At 35.9% G+C, this 14,035-nt stretch overlaps 3 protein-coding genes across 4 annotated transcripts in view; 1 reads left to right on the plus strand and 2 right to left on the minus strand.

Moving 5' to 3' along the window:
• Positions 1 to 228, minus strand: part of LOC125475242 — a 1,119-nt gene extending 891 nt beyond the window's left edge. Inside the window, exon 1 of the mRNA XM_048579810.1 lies at positions 1 to 228. This exon is cut by the window's left edge and continues 167 nt beyond it. The gene's annotated coding sequence lies outside the window, so the exon portion shown is untranslated.
• A 605-nt stretch (positions 229 to 833) lies between these two features.
• LOC103953616 (probable E3 ubiquitin-protein ligase ARI7) lies at positions 834 to 9,511 on the minus strand. 2 transcript variants are annotated; one of them, XR_007256652.1, is made up of 16 exons: positions 9,210 to 9,511; positions 7,996 to 8,120; positions 7,562 to 7,667; positions 7,360 to 7,450; positions 6,881 to 7,053; positions 5,994 to 6,098; positions 5,817 to 5,905; positions 4,754 to 4,861; positions 4,522 to 4,612; positions 4,324 to 4,413; positions 3,826 to 3,873; positions 2,676 to 2,747; positions 2,444 to 2,543; positions 2,233 to 2,359; positions 1,517 to 1,764; positions 834 to 1,039 (listed from the first exon to the last, which is right to left on the minus strand). XR_007256652.1 is itself a non-coding variant. In XM_048579803.1 (15 exons), the coding sequence occupies exons 1-15, from the start codon at positions 9,384 to 9,386 to the stop codon at positions 1,587 to 1,589; spliced, it is 1,680 nt and encodes a 559-aa protein (XP_048435760.1). In that variant the 5' UTR covers positions 9,387 to 9,511; the 3' UTR covers positions 1,183 to 1,586. The 2 variants fall into 2 exon arrangements, 1 of the variants encoding a protein (XP_048435760.1); XM_048579803.1 differs by lacking the exon at positions 834 to 1,039 and having other exon boundaries at positions 1,183 to 1,764.
• Positions 9,512 to 10,985: 1,474 nt separating this feature from the next.
• LOC103936243 (protein farnesyltransferase/geranylgeranyltransferase type-1 subunit alpha-like) lies at positions 10,986 to 13,797 on the plus strand. The gene is made up of 5 exons (XM_009346094.3): positions 10,986 to 11,249; positions 11,748 to 11,857; positions 12,543 to 12,663; positions 12,833 to 12,928; positions 13,193 to 13,797. Exons 1-5 carry the CDS (start codon positions 11,001 to 11,003, stop codon positions 13,625 to 13,627), a joined length of 1,011 nt encoding a protein of 336 aa, XP_009344369.2. The 5' UTR covers positions 10,986 to 11,000; the 3' UTR covers positions 13,628 to 13,797.
• Positions 13,798 to 14,035: the final 238 nt, after the last annotated feature.

Genomic DNA, 14,035 nt, shown 5'->3' on the forward strand with positions numbered 1-14,035 from the left:
CAGAGAGAACGCAACACGATCGTTTGAGCCAGAGAGAGAGAGAGAGAGAGAGAGAGCGATCCAGAGATCCAGTGAGGGAGTGGGATGGGGGTTTTGAAATTTAAAGAAGGGAAAATATGACCGTTTGGGAATAGGACCGCTTAAACGCGGGTTTCATCACGTGCTCCTCGGCGCCTGCGAGTGGGAACCCCTCCCCAAAGGGCCCAACCCAACCACATTGTGTACCAAATGACTAAATTACCCTCGAATTTCAAATCATACAGCACGCAGAGCTCGGGGTATTTTAGTCAAACCAAAAACTCAAAAGCTCCAGGGATCGCAGAATCGTATCACTGTCTCGGTTACGAGTTGTTTGTTTGATCCAGATGTATATGAGAAGTGTGGCGTTTGGAAGTACGCGATGCGAGTAAGGTGCTCGATAAGATTTTGAAGTCGATAAAAGTAGTCCCTGAATTTATTTATCATCAATTATTTTGAGTTATTCAGTAAAAAATTCTATTAAATATGGATAAAATGATAAAAATACTATTAATTTAATAAACAATGAGTCAAAATGATTTGATATAAATTAAACATAATTTTATCATTTTATCCTTATCCAATGAAAATTTTACACATAATGATCAAAATGATTGATAACAGACAAACTCAGAGATTACTTCTATGGAACTCAAATCTCAATGATCGAAGTGATGGATTATGTTAATCTAAATGACCATTTTGACTATAAAACTTTAATAGACCACTGAAACCAAAATTATCCAATTCCTCCTTCGTATTATTTCCACACACATCTTTATTCCCAGCCCATCAAATTTCCTCAAGCATTAATATACTTTTTTGCCATGATTTTCTAATAATTTAGACAAAACATTTTCCAAACACCGATTGTACACATGTTTAATGACTTTGAAACAAAAAATGGCCACATTTTAATTAGCAAAATATATTTCAAGTAAAAATAGGATAGAATAGGGCACCGTTCGAATCCGAAATTAGAAGAACCAACATTCTTGATCATACACTCGTTGAGTGCAAACTGCAAAAACCAAAACCAAACAATGACGCGAGAAGCATCAGATATGCGATGTTTTTTCCCGCTACTCATTACTAGCTTTTAACTATTACAATGAATGCAATTCAGAATAATTTCACAGCATACGGATTCAGAAAACGAGTCCAAACACAAACGTTACTGAAACTGATACGAAAATAAATACAGCATATCGGCATTCAAAATAGACAACTGCAATATACTTAAATTAGGTCGTGGAACCCCTAGTTTATAAGCACGTCGATGTTATGTACAGAATAATCACATTATGTTTCCACCAACACACACAAATACCAACAGGCCAACCTTTTTTAACCCTAAACGGCATCTGCATTTTTTTCCATTTCAGACTATCATAGTTTTCGTACCAAGAATCCATCGTCTATTGTACACTTGTTCTTAGCTTGCGTTTAACTTCTTTTCTCCAACAGACTTGGGAACACAGGAAGCTAGAATACTCACCAACGGTGATGGCACATGTGGCAGGCGTGGAATTGTTGTACGATACTGATCACTGGTCCAAATATCCGTGCTACACATTTCTGCTGGACCCACCACCTCGACCGGTTACCTTTCCCCTTCCACCTTTTGCTTTGCTGCTTCCTACGTTTTTTGAGCTTGTTGACCCACCGCAAACTGCTTGAGAGTCCACATCACATAGGCCTTTCTCTAATGCCATTACCAGGTTCTGGAAGTAATTTTTAGTCACCCTGTCACAATTGGGAAATGGATGAGAAGATTGAATCAGGCAAGCGAGTGAATCAATTTGTAGTCACAGATAACTGACCGTACAACACGATAACAGACCTCTAATTTAAAAAATAAAAATAAAAATAAAAAAATCCGCAAGTAAATTACATGAAAAATGAAAGGATATTGTCTTCCTTCCAGTTCCTATCCTAAAGACTCACTCATTCGCACACTCAGAAAAGGATATTGTCTTCCTTCCAGTTCCTATACTAAAGACTCACTGATTCGACCTTTTCATTTGCTGCATTTTGCATCCAGACAATGTTGAACAGACAACTATACACTAGGAAATTCAGTGCGGTTAACCAGATCAGAGATTTCCTCTTTATTTACACATAACTCCATTTGTTTTTTTGGACAAGACACATTTCAACACTAAACATTCCATGGCAATTGAATTTCAACTAATATTTCATCACAATATTTACCCGGTAAGTCCAGCTAGCTTTGTATGGAAATCAACGAATTCTTTCGATGGGCCTTCTGCACTAAGGAATTGCAGTAGCTCCTTCTCTGCACACTGATGAAGCCTTTCCAAAGCAGACTCTGCCTCACCTGAAGACAAAAGCAGAATTGAATATTTCAGAAAACTTATAAAACAACTCCTAACTAGTTCCTGCAGATATACACAGTTAATACCTTGCAAGTACTCAAAAAACTGCCTCTTCGCTTGCTCACGCTCTGGCAGGTAGTACCCATAAGCATATGTCCATTTTAGAACTCTCCTACATTCAACAATCTACAAACACAAAGAAAAAAAGGCAAAAATAATGTCAGCATTTCATCACCAAACAAATCTGATTTCATGTTATACGTACACTGTGCACTAAACTAATTCATTTTATATCTAACAAGAAACGCAGGAATTCACCTGCTGCCAGGCATCGGTTATGAACTTGAGCTGAGACTCAGGCTCGCGCTGTATGTCACTAAGTTTCTCCATCTGAGAGAGAGAAAAACAACGTATTCATCAGTTATTACATAGTAACTTCATAGAAATCCCAAATAGCTGACAAGAGTCCAGTTGAAACAATCATACCCAACATCTTCTAGCAATCGATGATTTTTTTCACTAAGAAACATAAACTACCCTTTTTTAACTGAAGAAACCCAATCAAGATAAAATACACTGAATCTCTTGAATGCTTTAACAGAGATTTTAAAAGGAAACAAAAGATTTAATACTATCTCTAAGTATATCCACTTCCTTGCCTTCTGTCAAAAAAAGAATAACCCACCATTTCCTTCCTACCACACATTCCATAAAGGAGCCAATATTGCATGCTACTAAACATGAATCTCTGATTTAATGACCGAGATAGTTGAAGAGCCACTGACTGTCTCACAAGTCATAACCTGTCTCCACCTACGGACACTAATTCTATCTCCTTTACACACTCAGACATAAGTTTCCTACTCCTGGATATGGAAAAAAAAAAAAAAAAGGTAACATCTTCGACAAATGCAAATGAGACATCCATATAGCGTCCCTAAAGGATGATTTTTTTAATTTACACTGTCAAAGTCTACCAGTTGACATGAGAGGGTGCAAGTGCAGCCACAACTACGGTTCTAGTTCTACAATCCGCTCGAAAGATGAGAAACACAACTATGGTCAATTTTTCTATTCTATCAAGTCTAATTTCTGAAAGGTGAAAACACATAAAATCTCATGTTTATGCTGTTAACCCTACACAAACTTAATTTCTAGCCTTGCATCTATGAATAGAGTAAGTACAATCTTCCTAGCATCTGTCATTAGCAACATGGTCAATTACGAATACAATCTTCCTAGCATCTGTCATTAGCAACATGGTCGATTACAACTGATCAATAATATTTCAGATCTGCAAAGTTTATATATGGTTCTAGTTATACAATGGAGTAGAAAGATGAGCTCTAAGCTCATACTGTTAAACACATTTGAACTTCATCCAAGAATGAAAATCGCTAATACATGAAATCATGTATATATGTTTTGTTCGTATATATGTATGTGTGCATGTAGCACATATACTTACATGCACAGTTCGCATTTGATTCAAATCTGCAAGAGCCTTGTGCCTCGACTGCCAAGGAAGAAAAAAATTAGTCAATGATTGAAAGAGAGAAGGACTTTCATAAAGATCCATTTTAAAGCAGCATTAAGGCTTAGCCAATTAAATTCGTAAAATGGAAGAATAATGCACAGAAAATTCTTGATTCTAATTTAAGGAAGCTTCCACCCTCCTATGCAGTCCCTGCAAAACTGAAGTCACGCACAGGTGTCTACCTTCCTACTACTGTTTGCTGCAACAAATTCGGTGAAAATTGAAATAGAAACCCAGAGTGTAATCAAATAAGTGTCAAGAGAAGCAATATCTTCTCTGATCATTGAGAAAAAGGTCACTGACAAAAAACACAGCCAGGCTACTAACATAACTGAATTTGTTAAAAATTGGCATGATGAAGATCTCTTGCATGAATTCATGGTATAGCACAAGAAACAGCGGAATTTTGAAAAAGAAAATAGTGAATACCAGCTGATTGCTTGCCCAACGTTCATAATAATGAGTGTATTTCTCCAGAGAATTTTTTGCCATTTCTCTTCTTCTCTCAGCTTCATCATACTACAATCAATAATACAAACACTAAGTAATAGAAGAAAAAGAATGCTATTCTTCCAAAAGGGGAAATAAAACAGAATTACTACAAAGAAAAGTATAAATCATCCTTACAGCTCCCTCTTGCTTAGCTGCCTCGTAGCGGTTACATGCATAGAAACCACCCGTCCTTTCACCATGCTCCGCCCATGAACCAAGGCAAAGCCTGCACGGTACATATAATTCATTTAGCATCACATGTAAAACTTAACCATATTAGAACAGAATCAAAAGAAAAGTATTCAAATATTTTTTATAAACAATAATACATTTCCATTGAAGTAAGAAACAGAAGCAGAAAGCATACCAGCAAAATTCAAATTTGCAGGGTGGTGTGCAAGTCATGTGCATACATCCTTGGTTTTTTTCGATAGGCCGCTTGCACTTTGGACATGGTTTAGAATTGGCCAGTATCCTGAGCATCATTAAAAAACGTTAGGACAGAACAATACAAAATGAATCGTGAATTACCAAGAATTCCACCAACTCACATAAAAGTGTTGATAAAAGTCAACTTTCAATGGAGTATCTGAAACTAAAACTAATCATGTTTTCACTTTGCACCACTCAATTCAACATAATTAATGAATATACTTCCAGACGTTACAGGACCAGTGACGCAGCACCGTGCCCTACACTAGGCCATGAAAACTAAATTCAAACAAGCATATTTTAGTTTATTCACAGCCCCGTAATCCTGTGCACCCAAACAGAACATTGCATTAATGTTATCCAACGTGATCCAAAGCAATCTAACCCTCCCTCCTAATCCAATCCAAGTTACCAAACATGGCCTAAGGAAAAAATTTAAGAGGATTTCTGACGCTAGACACACTAACCCATGCACACACGTAACTTGCGCATAAAATCTATTACCAAAAAAATTTATTCTAGAAATACGAAATGAAGTGACCATTATACTAGCTAACAAGCCCTAATTTCTGCAATATCCTGGTATGTGCAGATCCAGTTAAATTCACAAGCACTACCTTTACTTCATGAGCCTTAAACTTTACCAAATACAACAAAAGTTTGTACCATAATAAATTTATCACATTCCCAAAAGTTTCAGGAGCATGGTCAACTTAATAAGTTAATATTTCCCCACAATTTATCTCATTAAATTCCCTTGTATACCAAAAGCAGTGGAAGTCATCAAATCAGCACACGAAAATTAATGAAAAATAAAGGTTGGAGGAGGAGAAGAAAAATATAATACTCTACTTATGACAAGCACTTAATGAAGGGGTATTCTTACCATGGAAGCAACCAGAAAGCCAATAAATGTATCAAAAGAGAAATGCATTAAGTAAATTGTAAAAGTGTAAAACCACAAAATACAATTTTGGATGCTAAGAGAAAATACAAACCAGTTCATGTTTTCAGACTCAGCACCGTTCTTTAAAATCCATTTCTCCACAGTGCTACAGTCAACAGGACGATGAGCTTCCTCTGTACACTGCACAGCCAAAACAAAATATGACTCACCTATATAGATAAATTTTCGCTGAGATATTAAATACCAAAAGTTACAAAAGGAAACTTACATTCCAGCAAAATCCATAGGAGCAGAGGCAAGATACATCATAATTTTCATTATCACCAACAAAATTAACAGCATATTCACAACCTGGATAAGGACACCACTTGGTCTAGCAGCAAAGAAAAAGAATTACAAATCATGGTGAGAAAAATGGAAAAAAATGAAGGAAGAAAAATGATATTCATAAATTTCACTATACCACACAAGAGTAATAGACAGGAACACATCATTGTTCCCTCAAAAAGAAAATAAACCACTAATAAAAAAATGATACTCATATATTCACACTCACATGCCCACACAGGCACAGGAGTAATTGAAAAGAAAAGAAACCACTAATCATTTTTCAATAAAGTAATTAAAATTGTCAACCTCGATACCTATTGAGTACTGAAACACATAGATAACACCATTTTTTTAACATGACTTTTTTTATCACGATAACATAGTTTTCTAAGCAAAAGGAAACAAAGTAATGAGATAGACATTTGATAAAGTTGATCCATTAAGAAGTTCTCTTTGATATTGTTATTGAAAAGCCAATCTTAAGGACATTTATAGATGTTTTATATTATCAATAATAAAAAAAAAAAAATTCAAATCTTGGGTACCCAAAAACATTTCAGATTTATTGTACAACTTTGGGTTTACATCTCTATAAATAGACAAAATAAAATCGCTTTTGAATCTTTTATTAAGTTCAAATCTAAACATAAAGAAGTGAAAAAGCACGGGCTAGACTGAAAGAAACTAGACTTTATATAAAATAAAAAAATAAGAAAAATTAATAAAGTACTCCAACTTTTGATCATCCATTATTAGTAATGTGGAGTCCATTGAATTAATGGCTGACAAGTGCCCCATACAATCAAAATCAAATTCCACATATACCTTCTTGTTGTCTTCAATATAAGACCTGATAAGGTACCAAGAGTACTTCAGGTTATCTTCTTCAGTGACCAACATACTAATCATGTCTTGACCAACAGAAGCACCACAAGACGGATCAGGACATCTCAGCGTCAAACAACCAGGACCATCGTTAATGGATGTTCTAATGTATCCTATCACAAAAGGAACCAAATAATCATAACAATAAAACATGACAATGGAAAGAAACATATAGCAACTGATCACAATTTAAAATGAGATTAAAAATACCATGAATATTCAGAGATCAAATATTGAAAAAAAAATAGAGCAAGTAGATGTAAAAGATTGTTTTAAACAACTAAATAGAGCTATGGATGTTAAAAAGACATGCAAGTTCCTACGTTACATTCTTCTTATTCAAAACAGTGCAGAAGTTGTAAATTTCTTGTAACTAAGTCAGAACTCGGTAAAAAAAAAAAAAAAAAAATGAAATAAACCTTTCCAGCATGCACAACAGTACGGATGACCACAAGAGGCAGATCTGATGCTACCACGGGGAAAGGCTTCAAAACAGATCCCACAGGTAAGCTGTCCATGAATAATAGGTATTAGGATGGTGTACACAACACATGAAGAGAAAAACAAACCAGTTACTAGCAAAACAGCAGACTCTAATTTCCTAATGTTTATAAAGCTTACTTCTCTGGAATTGGGGAACTCAACAACTGGCTTCTTTAACAAGCCAACAGTTTTTCGGACCTTATCTTCATCAGAAAACCATGCCTCGTGCACTTTAGTTACACTCCTGCCATACCAAAACCTTTTCAGATAAACTACATATAAAATAGGGAGGGGATGGGTGTTCAGGAACTCTTATTTCCATTTCAACAAAAAGAGTAATTATGTGCTACAGAATGAAAGGAAGCTTCACCCTCCTAAGTTCTACCCCTCCCCCTGATGATAGGATAGATACTGATTGGCTACAGGGGTCACTGATAATAGTTCACAGGTTACCATATTCACTCACGACACAGCATACAGTTCCGAAGAACCGTTGAAATAAAAAAGCACAATTCTGCATACATATGAAGCTGAGAATGCTAATAGAGATGAACAAGTGAAAAATTCAATACCAATTAAAGTAACGAAGTACAATGCTAGAAGAAACTCTTGGTATGGAAAGCACAGCAGATACACTTGCAATATCATCTTCTTGGCGCTGCTTTATATCTAACTCCTTCAAGATGATATAATTATTCTGGAGAAAAAAATGAAAATTACGAAATTAATGAGAACACTATAAGCTCCTCAAATTGACTGGCAAAATCCTTTCAATGGAAACAAGATTGAATATTCAAATTAACATTCAAATCCATACCCATAAGTACACACACACATATATATATTTTCTTGCATACACGTCTGAAAAAGATGGCTCCTTGGAGACAACAAAGTAAGAATTTAGTTCATCAAGACTGGGTCTTGTGGTAGAGACAAAAGTCTTCAACATGATATCAAGAATGCTTAAAATCTGTAAAATTCACAGTAACTATAAAAGGGAGGCCTCCAGGTGGTTCACTTCACTGCTGTTGCATTAACCAAATAGCATGACTGAGTGGAAAGTCTTTCACTTGCAGCTGCCTGGCTGGCACATGATACAAGCTTTTTATTCTGGCTGAGAATCAGCACATATTCTTTAATTTGCTATTAGTAGTGAAACTCTTGTCGTGCGCATATCCCCAACCAATTAAACTGAAATAGTAGGCAACTAGTGAAAAAGCGATTGAATGAATGGAAGACAGCTTTTTTTATCCAGGTAATTCCCTTATGTTCATGTTTCGGCGACTGTGTAGAGATGTCTTCTACTCACAATATGTCAATTGTCAACTTGTTCATCGCATCCTCTTAATCTACGAGAGTGTGTATGTAATGGTTTGTTAGCTTTCCTCCATTACTCTACAAATCAAACCAATGCCAACAGACTGAAGTACCCTTACTCGACCTCGGGACTACCATCACCACGAAAGGCATTCACTTCAGCTCAATTGGACAAAATTACCCGGACAACAAAAGTATACAATAAACCCTTCTAATCCATTAACAACAACAACAACTAGAAAGAGCCCACTGGTAGGATTATTTAGTCCAACTGTGTTGGACTAAATAAGACGCGAGTGAGGGGCAGGATTTCCCTAAATTGGAGCTTTTATCAAGTAAAGTTACAAAATTCAAGTGATCAAAGCTAATCCAGAGCTATCTCAGCTCCCAAACAAAGCAAGTATCGGAGCGAGTCAATTTCAAGAAATTCACAGAAGAGAGAGAAAGCAAGGGATGGAGTAGTACAAACCTCAGGTCGACTGGCCTCGATCCTCTGGATTCCCTCATTATCGTCGCCGAAATCAACATCGGCGTCGTCATCGTCGCTGCCGTAGTAGTCCAAAGCGTCCTCGTCGCTGTAGAAGCCGTCGCAGTCGTCCATGGAATCCACGTCGTTGGCGTCGTGCATATCGTCCTCGGAGTCCATCACCGTCCGACCACAAAAACCCTAACCGCAGCCGGCGTAGGAGGAGTGTATGAGTTGGTTACAGAAAGCGAAGGGAAAAGTCGGTGTCAAAACCGGAAAGAGAAAATTGGAGAGCCGCAAAGAAATATACAATAATACAACTCCTTTTTTATTTCCAAATATTTAATTAAATTCCTAACCAAAAAATAAGTATTTAATTAATTAATATCTATTTCCACCCTCAATTTGCTGACCATTCGCAACTTGGCATGGTATCATTGAAACGAATTGGATTTGGAATCACTTTGATTTCTAAATCCGGATTAGGAACGGGAAAAGTATAAGTTTTTCTTTAAATTTGTAATTGAATATCTTTAAATTGAAATTCAGATCGAATAAGAAATTCTAGTTGATCTGATTTCTTTTCCTTACTTCTCATATGTTTTAGCTATCAGATTCATTTCTTTTCATCAGTTATTAAGTGAACATGCACTAAAGTTTTAAACTAAAAGTTAAAATTTCTTTTTAGTTTAGATTAATTATCGGTTGTATTGATTAATCTCAAAATTTACAAGTTCATTTTCATCATCCAAACATAATATAAGCCTTGAAAAAATTTGTGGCATAGCTCTGATGGATCTCCTCAAATGATGTCTTCGTCCTCCATTTCTCAAAATTTTATATTAATTGTTCAATGAACGTTGGACAGGATGGATGTAGATTTTTAAGGTTATAAAAGGAGTGAGTGAGTCGTTTATTATTTTGTGGAGTGAATGAGAATAAAATTGGTAACAATCTATGTAATAGTAGACAAACAGGAGAAACTCAATAATTTAAGAATCGATAAATTACTAGCCTCGATTAAATAATATTTTTGGCCGGTCCCGACTTGAGAATAATGTGCTGTGAATAGCATTACCCCATCTTATAGCATTTTTAATATATAAAAAACATCTAAGATTTCAACAAAATAAGAAAATATGTAATAAACACGCATGAACAAGTAAGTAAACATGTCATTAACGAAATTCGAAATTATTCCAACTAGGTAAAGAGAGATACGAAGTCCTAATTTTCCTTTTGCAACATGCATTTTCTTGTGTTGCAATTTGTTTATTAGGAAGAAAAAAAAAGGGAAAGAAAGTATTTTGTCCTTTCCCATGTGTAATTGGAAAACTTATATACGGATAGTCTAAATTTAGAATTTACAAATGAATTTGTTTGAAAATATTTTTAAAATGGTTAAAAGTACTTTTAAAAATATTTTTTTTAAATTCAAAAAACATTTGAAATACTTTCTAATTATTTGCTCAAATTTAAAAAAAAAATTAATTTTGAAAATGTGAGAGAGCTTTCATATATTTTAAAAGAAATTTTAACGAAAATTTATTGGTATTGTTCATTTTAACAAAAAATCACATTTTTACAATAAAAAGTCAATCATGTACTACTCACTTTACTCTTTATTAAAACTTAAAGTTTTTAAGCGTTTTTCTTATTTTAAAATCAATATAATTCGATGCTTTCAAAAAAAAAAGAAATCATTTTAATTCGAAACCCTACGTGGTTGGTTATGTGGTTACAAAACAAGCAAAGAAACATTAGAAGCCACCTGCGATTCGGACGAAGAAGCTGATGACAGAAAGAGAGATGGGCTCGGACGAAGAACAACAGTGGGTCCCATTCAAGAATAGGCCGGAATGGTCGGACGTGATTCCGGTCGAGCAAGACGACGGTCCGAACCCGGTCGTCCCCATAGCCTACAAGGAGCAGTTCACAGAGACGATGAACTACTTCCGAGCCGTCTTCAAAGCCGACGAGCGATCGCCTCGCGCCCTTCAGCTCACCACCGAAGCCATCGGATTGAATTCAGGAAACTACACCGTGGGTTTCTAGTCTCAGTCCCGCTCTCTGTATCATTGTTTTTGCTTTCCAATTTTGATTTTTCTGAGATTCGTTTGCTATGTTTGGTTGCTGAGAAAATCTGGGAAATTGGGATTTTGTGCTGCTGGCATTAAAGCATCATTTTTTTTTTCTTTTACTTTCTGTCTTGAAATACCCAGAAACATTTACTGGTGAATGGTGATTTTCCCTTCTATTTTCATATCCCTGGAGGATTTTTACGTTTATGCTTTGTTTGGTTGCTGAGAAAGTTTTAGTATTTTGTCATTCATTAGGAGTTGCTGAAAGATCATATTTTTAGTGGGTTTTTCTTCTTTATTTTTTTCTTCCTTTGATATGCTTGCAGGACTTGATGAGAAAATCTGGAAACTGGAATAAGAAAACTCTACTTTAGTAGTTGGGTAGATTTGAGATACAGTAAAGTTAATAGTGAAGCTTTCTAATTGTTTCGTTTTTTTTCTTTTTCCCCTCACTTTGTAGATATGGCATTACAGGCGCTTAATACTGGAGACCCTTGAAGCTGATTTACAGAATGAACTTGATTTCACCGATCAGATTGCGCAGATTAACTCCAAAAATTATCAGTTGTGGTCAGTTACAAGTCTCTTTATATGTTTCCATCGGAACGTCATATCGATTGGCCTAAATGTTTTTGTTTATGAATTTTTTGAGATAATTGTTTTAAGTCCAATATGTGTATCTCATATGGTGTTCAAGTTCTGTTCTACTACGCTTCTGTTTCGTGATTTTTGACAAAGTCCGCTTAGCATACACATGATCTGTCCAACAGGCTAGAGAATTCTGGCTAAGACATTGATGTAGGACAGTTTAAGTTGTCACTTGTAAGGGATTTGAACTTTCTACTGCAATTGCTCATTAGCTAGTAATTATATGAAATCTTCAAGGAATCTGGACAGCGAATATCATCATGCGTCAGTAGTATGCAGTTTTTTATGTTTGTGTAATTATTTTCCTTCTTTATTTTACATCAGTAGTAATTACTCAATTGCTGTAGCTTGGATTAAGCTGCTTTACGGCTTATTTGAAAGATTTTTTGAAATGGCTGAAAGCTTTTTTTGTGAAATTGTTTTTGGGACCCAAAAACATTTTCCCAAAAGCACTTTCAGTCATTTAAAAGCACTTCCAAATGAGCCCATGGTCATGAAATGAATCTATCAACAAATATTTCCCCTAAACATCTATGAGACTGAGTTTACTAACTTTGTACACGTACCTCTCGTGCCACTCCATTAATCTTATTGCTGGTACTTGCAGGCATCATAGGCGGTGGGTTGCTGAGATATTGGGAACTAATGCTACAAGCGCGGAACTTGAGTTTACAAAGAAGATACTCTTGGGTGATGCTAAAAACTATCATGCTTGGTCTCATAGGCAGGTTTGTTTCTTCGTCTGACTCTGGTATGCTAAATGCATGAGCCAATTATTTTAAAGCACTTATTTTTGTTATTTGGATGAGCACCTTGAGCACTATTGCTCGTAGTATGTATTTATCATTTGGTTTACAAAGGGGAATTTGTTCTCAACCATTTTTATTTTCAATGCAGTGGGTTCTCAAGGAACTTGGAGGGTGGGAAAATGAACTTGACTATTGTCGGGAGCTCCTTGAAGAAGACGTTTTTAACAATTCTGCTTGGAACCAGGTATGCATAGATTATGAATGTTCTTTTACCTGCCATTTGTTCCTAAGTTCTGAGTCACATAGTTCCAGAAAATAAAGTTACATGCAAGTCTTGAATGTGTAGTATTAGGTTAACTGCTCATACATATATGTATTGTTAGACTATCTTACGGTTGATCTATGTTTCCGCTTTCCAGTGATATTGTTGATCAACTGGTTTTGAAGTTTAAGCAGTATTGTTGAGAGAGATTTGTGTATTTGACCGCCATATCCTTTTCTGTAACAGAGATATTTCGTCATTACAAGATCTCCACTCCTGGGAGGCCTAACAGCTATGAGAGAGTCTGAAGTGTCTTATACTCTTAAAGCCATTGTAGCCCACCCAGAGAATGAGAGTTCATGGAGATATCTACGAGGGCTTTACAAAAACGACAACTGGTCTTGGGCAAACGACCCTCAAATTGCTTCGGTATGCTTGAAGGTTTTAAGTGCCAACAACGATTGTATCTTTGCTTTGAGCACACTTTTGGATCTCATCCGCCATGGTTTCCAAGCAAGCGAAGAGCTCAAAGATGCTGTGGATGCTATAAGAAACTCAAACTTGGTAGAAGCAGAATCGGACTTGACAAAAACTATTTGCTCACTCTTGGAAAAGCTTGATCCGATAAGAGTTAACTATTGGAACTGGCGTAAGAGCATCCTCTGCGAAGGAGCTAAATAGAAGAGGTGACTGAATAACCCGACTTTTGTGGCACATCCCGTTGATTAATTAAATGTTCTAGTTGAAGTTGAGTGCAGTTTCATGTTTGTTTCGATGGATATTTATGTTGTAACGGTAGAAAACCTTTGACAAAAGAATTAAACCAAAATGATTGAGGAAAATTGGTACCACACTTGCATTGTCACTGACATGATAGCAAATTCTTATTGAAAATTTATATGGTACCTGACATGTTTTTATCAGGTTGCAAAGGATATTTTAGACTAAGATGAAGGGGGAGGGTTTTAACTCGAGATGCAGTGAGTTGAGTTGAAAGGGTAGGCCCATAATGTTTTAGCCTCGAGTTGCCTATGAATTCTTGGAGAGGAATCAAGCTCCTTGTAGTTCGAACAATTTTAATGATTGAAT

The sequence above is a fragment of a genome, unplaced genomic scaffold, assembly GCF_019419815.1.
Source record: "Pyrus x bretschneideri cultivar Hongxiangsu unplaced genomic scaffold, Pyrus_bretschneideri_v1 Contig14, whole genome shotgun sequence".
Lineage (NCBI taxonomy): Eukaryota > Viridiplantae > Streptophyta > Magnoliopsida > Rosales > Rosaceae > Pyrus > Pyrus x bretschneideri.

What these genes read in the sequence shown, in the direction of transcription:
- LOC103953616 (XM_048579803.1), bottom strand. Translation starts at nt 9,386, where the DNA reads ATGGACTCCGAGGACGATATGCACGACGCCAACGACGTGGATTCCATG. An exon ending in CCTATGGATTTTGCTGGAAT is followed by an intron (nt 5,906 to 5,993) that starts GTAAGTTTCCTT and finishes TTGGCTGTGCAG; the next exon opens with TGTACAGAGGAAGCTCATCG. An exon ending in GTTTTTTGAGTACTTGCAAG is followed by an intron (nt 2,360 to 2,443) that starts GTATTAACTGTG and finishes TTTTGTCTTCAG; the next exon opens with GTGAGGCAGAGTCTGCTTTG.
- LOC103936243 (XM_009346094.3), top strand. Translation starts at nt 11,001, where the DNA reads ATGACAGAAAGAGAGATGGGCTCGGACGAAGAACAACAGTGGGTCCCA. An exon ending in ATGCTTGGTCTCATAGGCAG is followed by an intron (nt 12,664 to 12,832) that starts GTTTGTTTCTTC and finishes TTTTCAATGCAG; the next exon opens with TGGGTTCTCAAGGAACTTGG. An exon ending in ACAATTCTGCTTGGAACCAG is followed by an intron (nt 12,929 to 13,192) that starts GTATGCATAGAT and finishes TTTCTGTAACAG; the next exon opens with AGATATTTCGTCATTACAAG.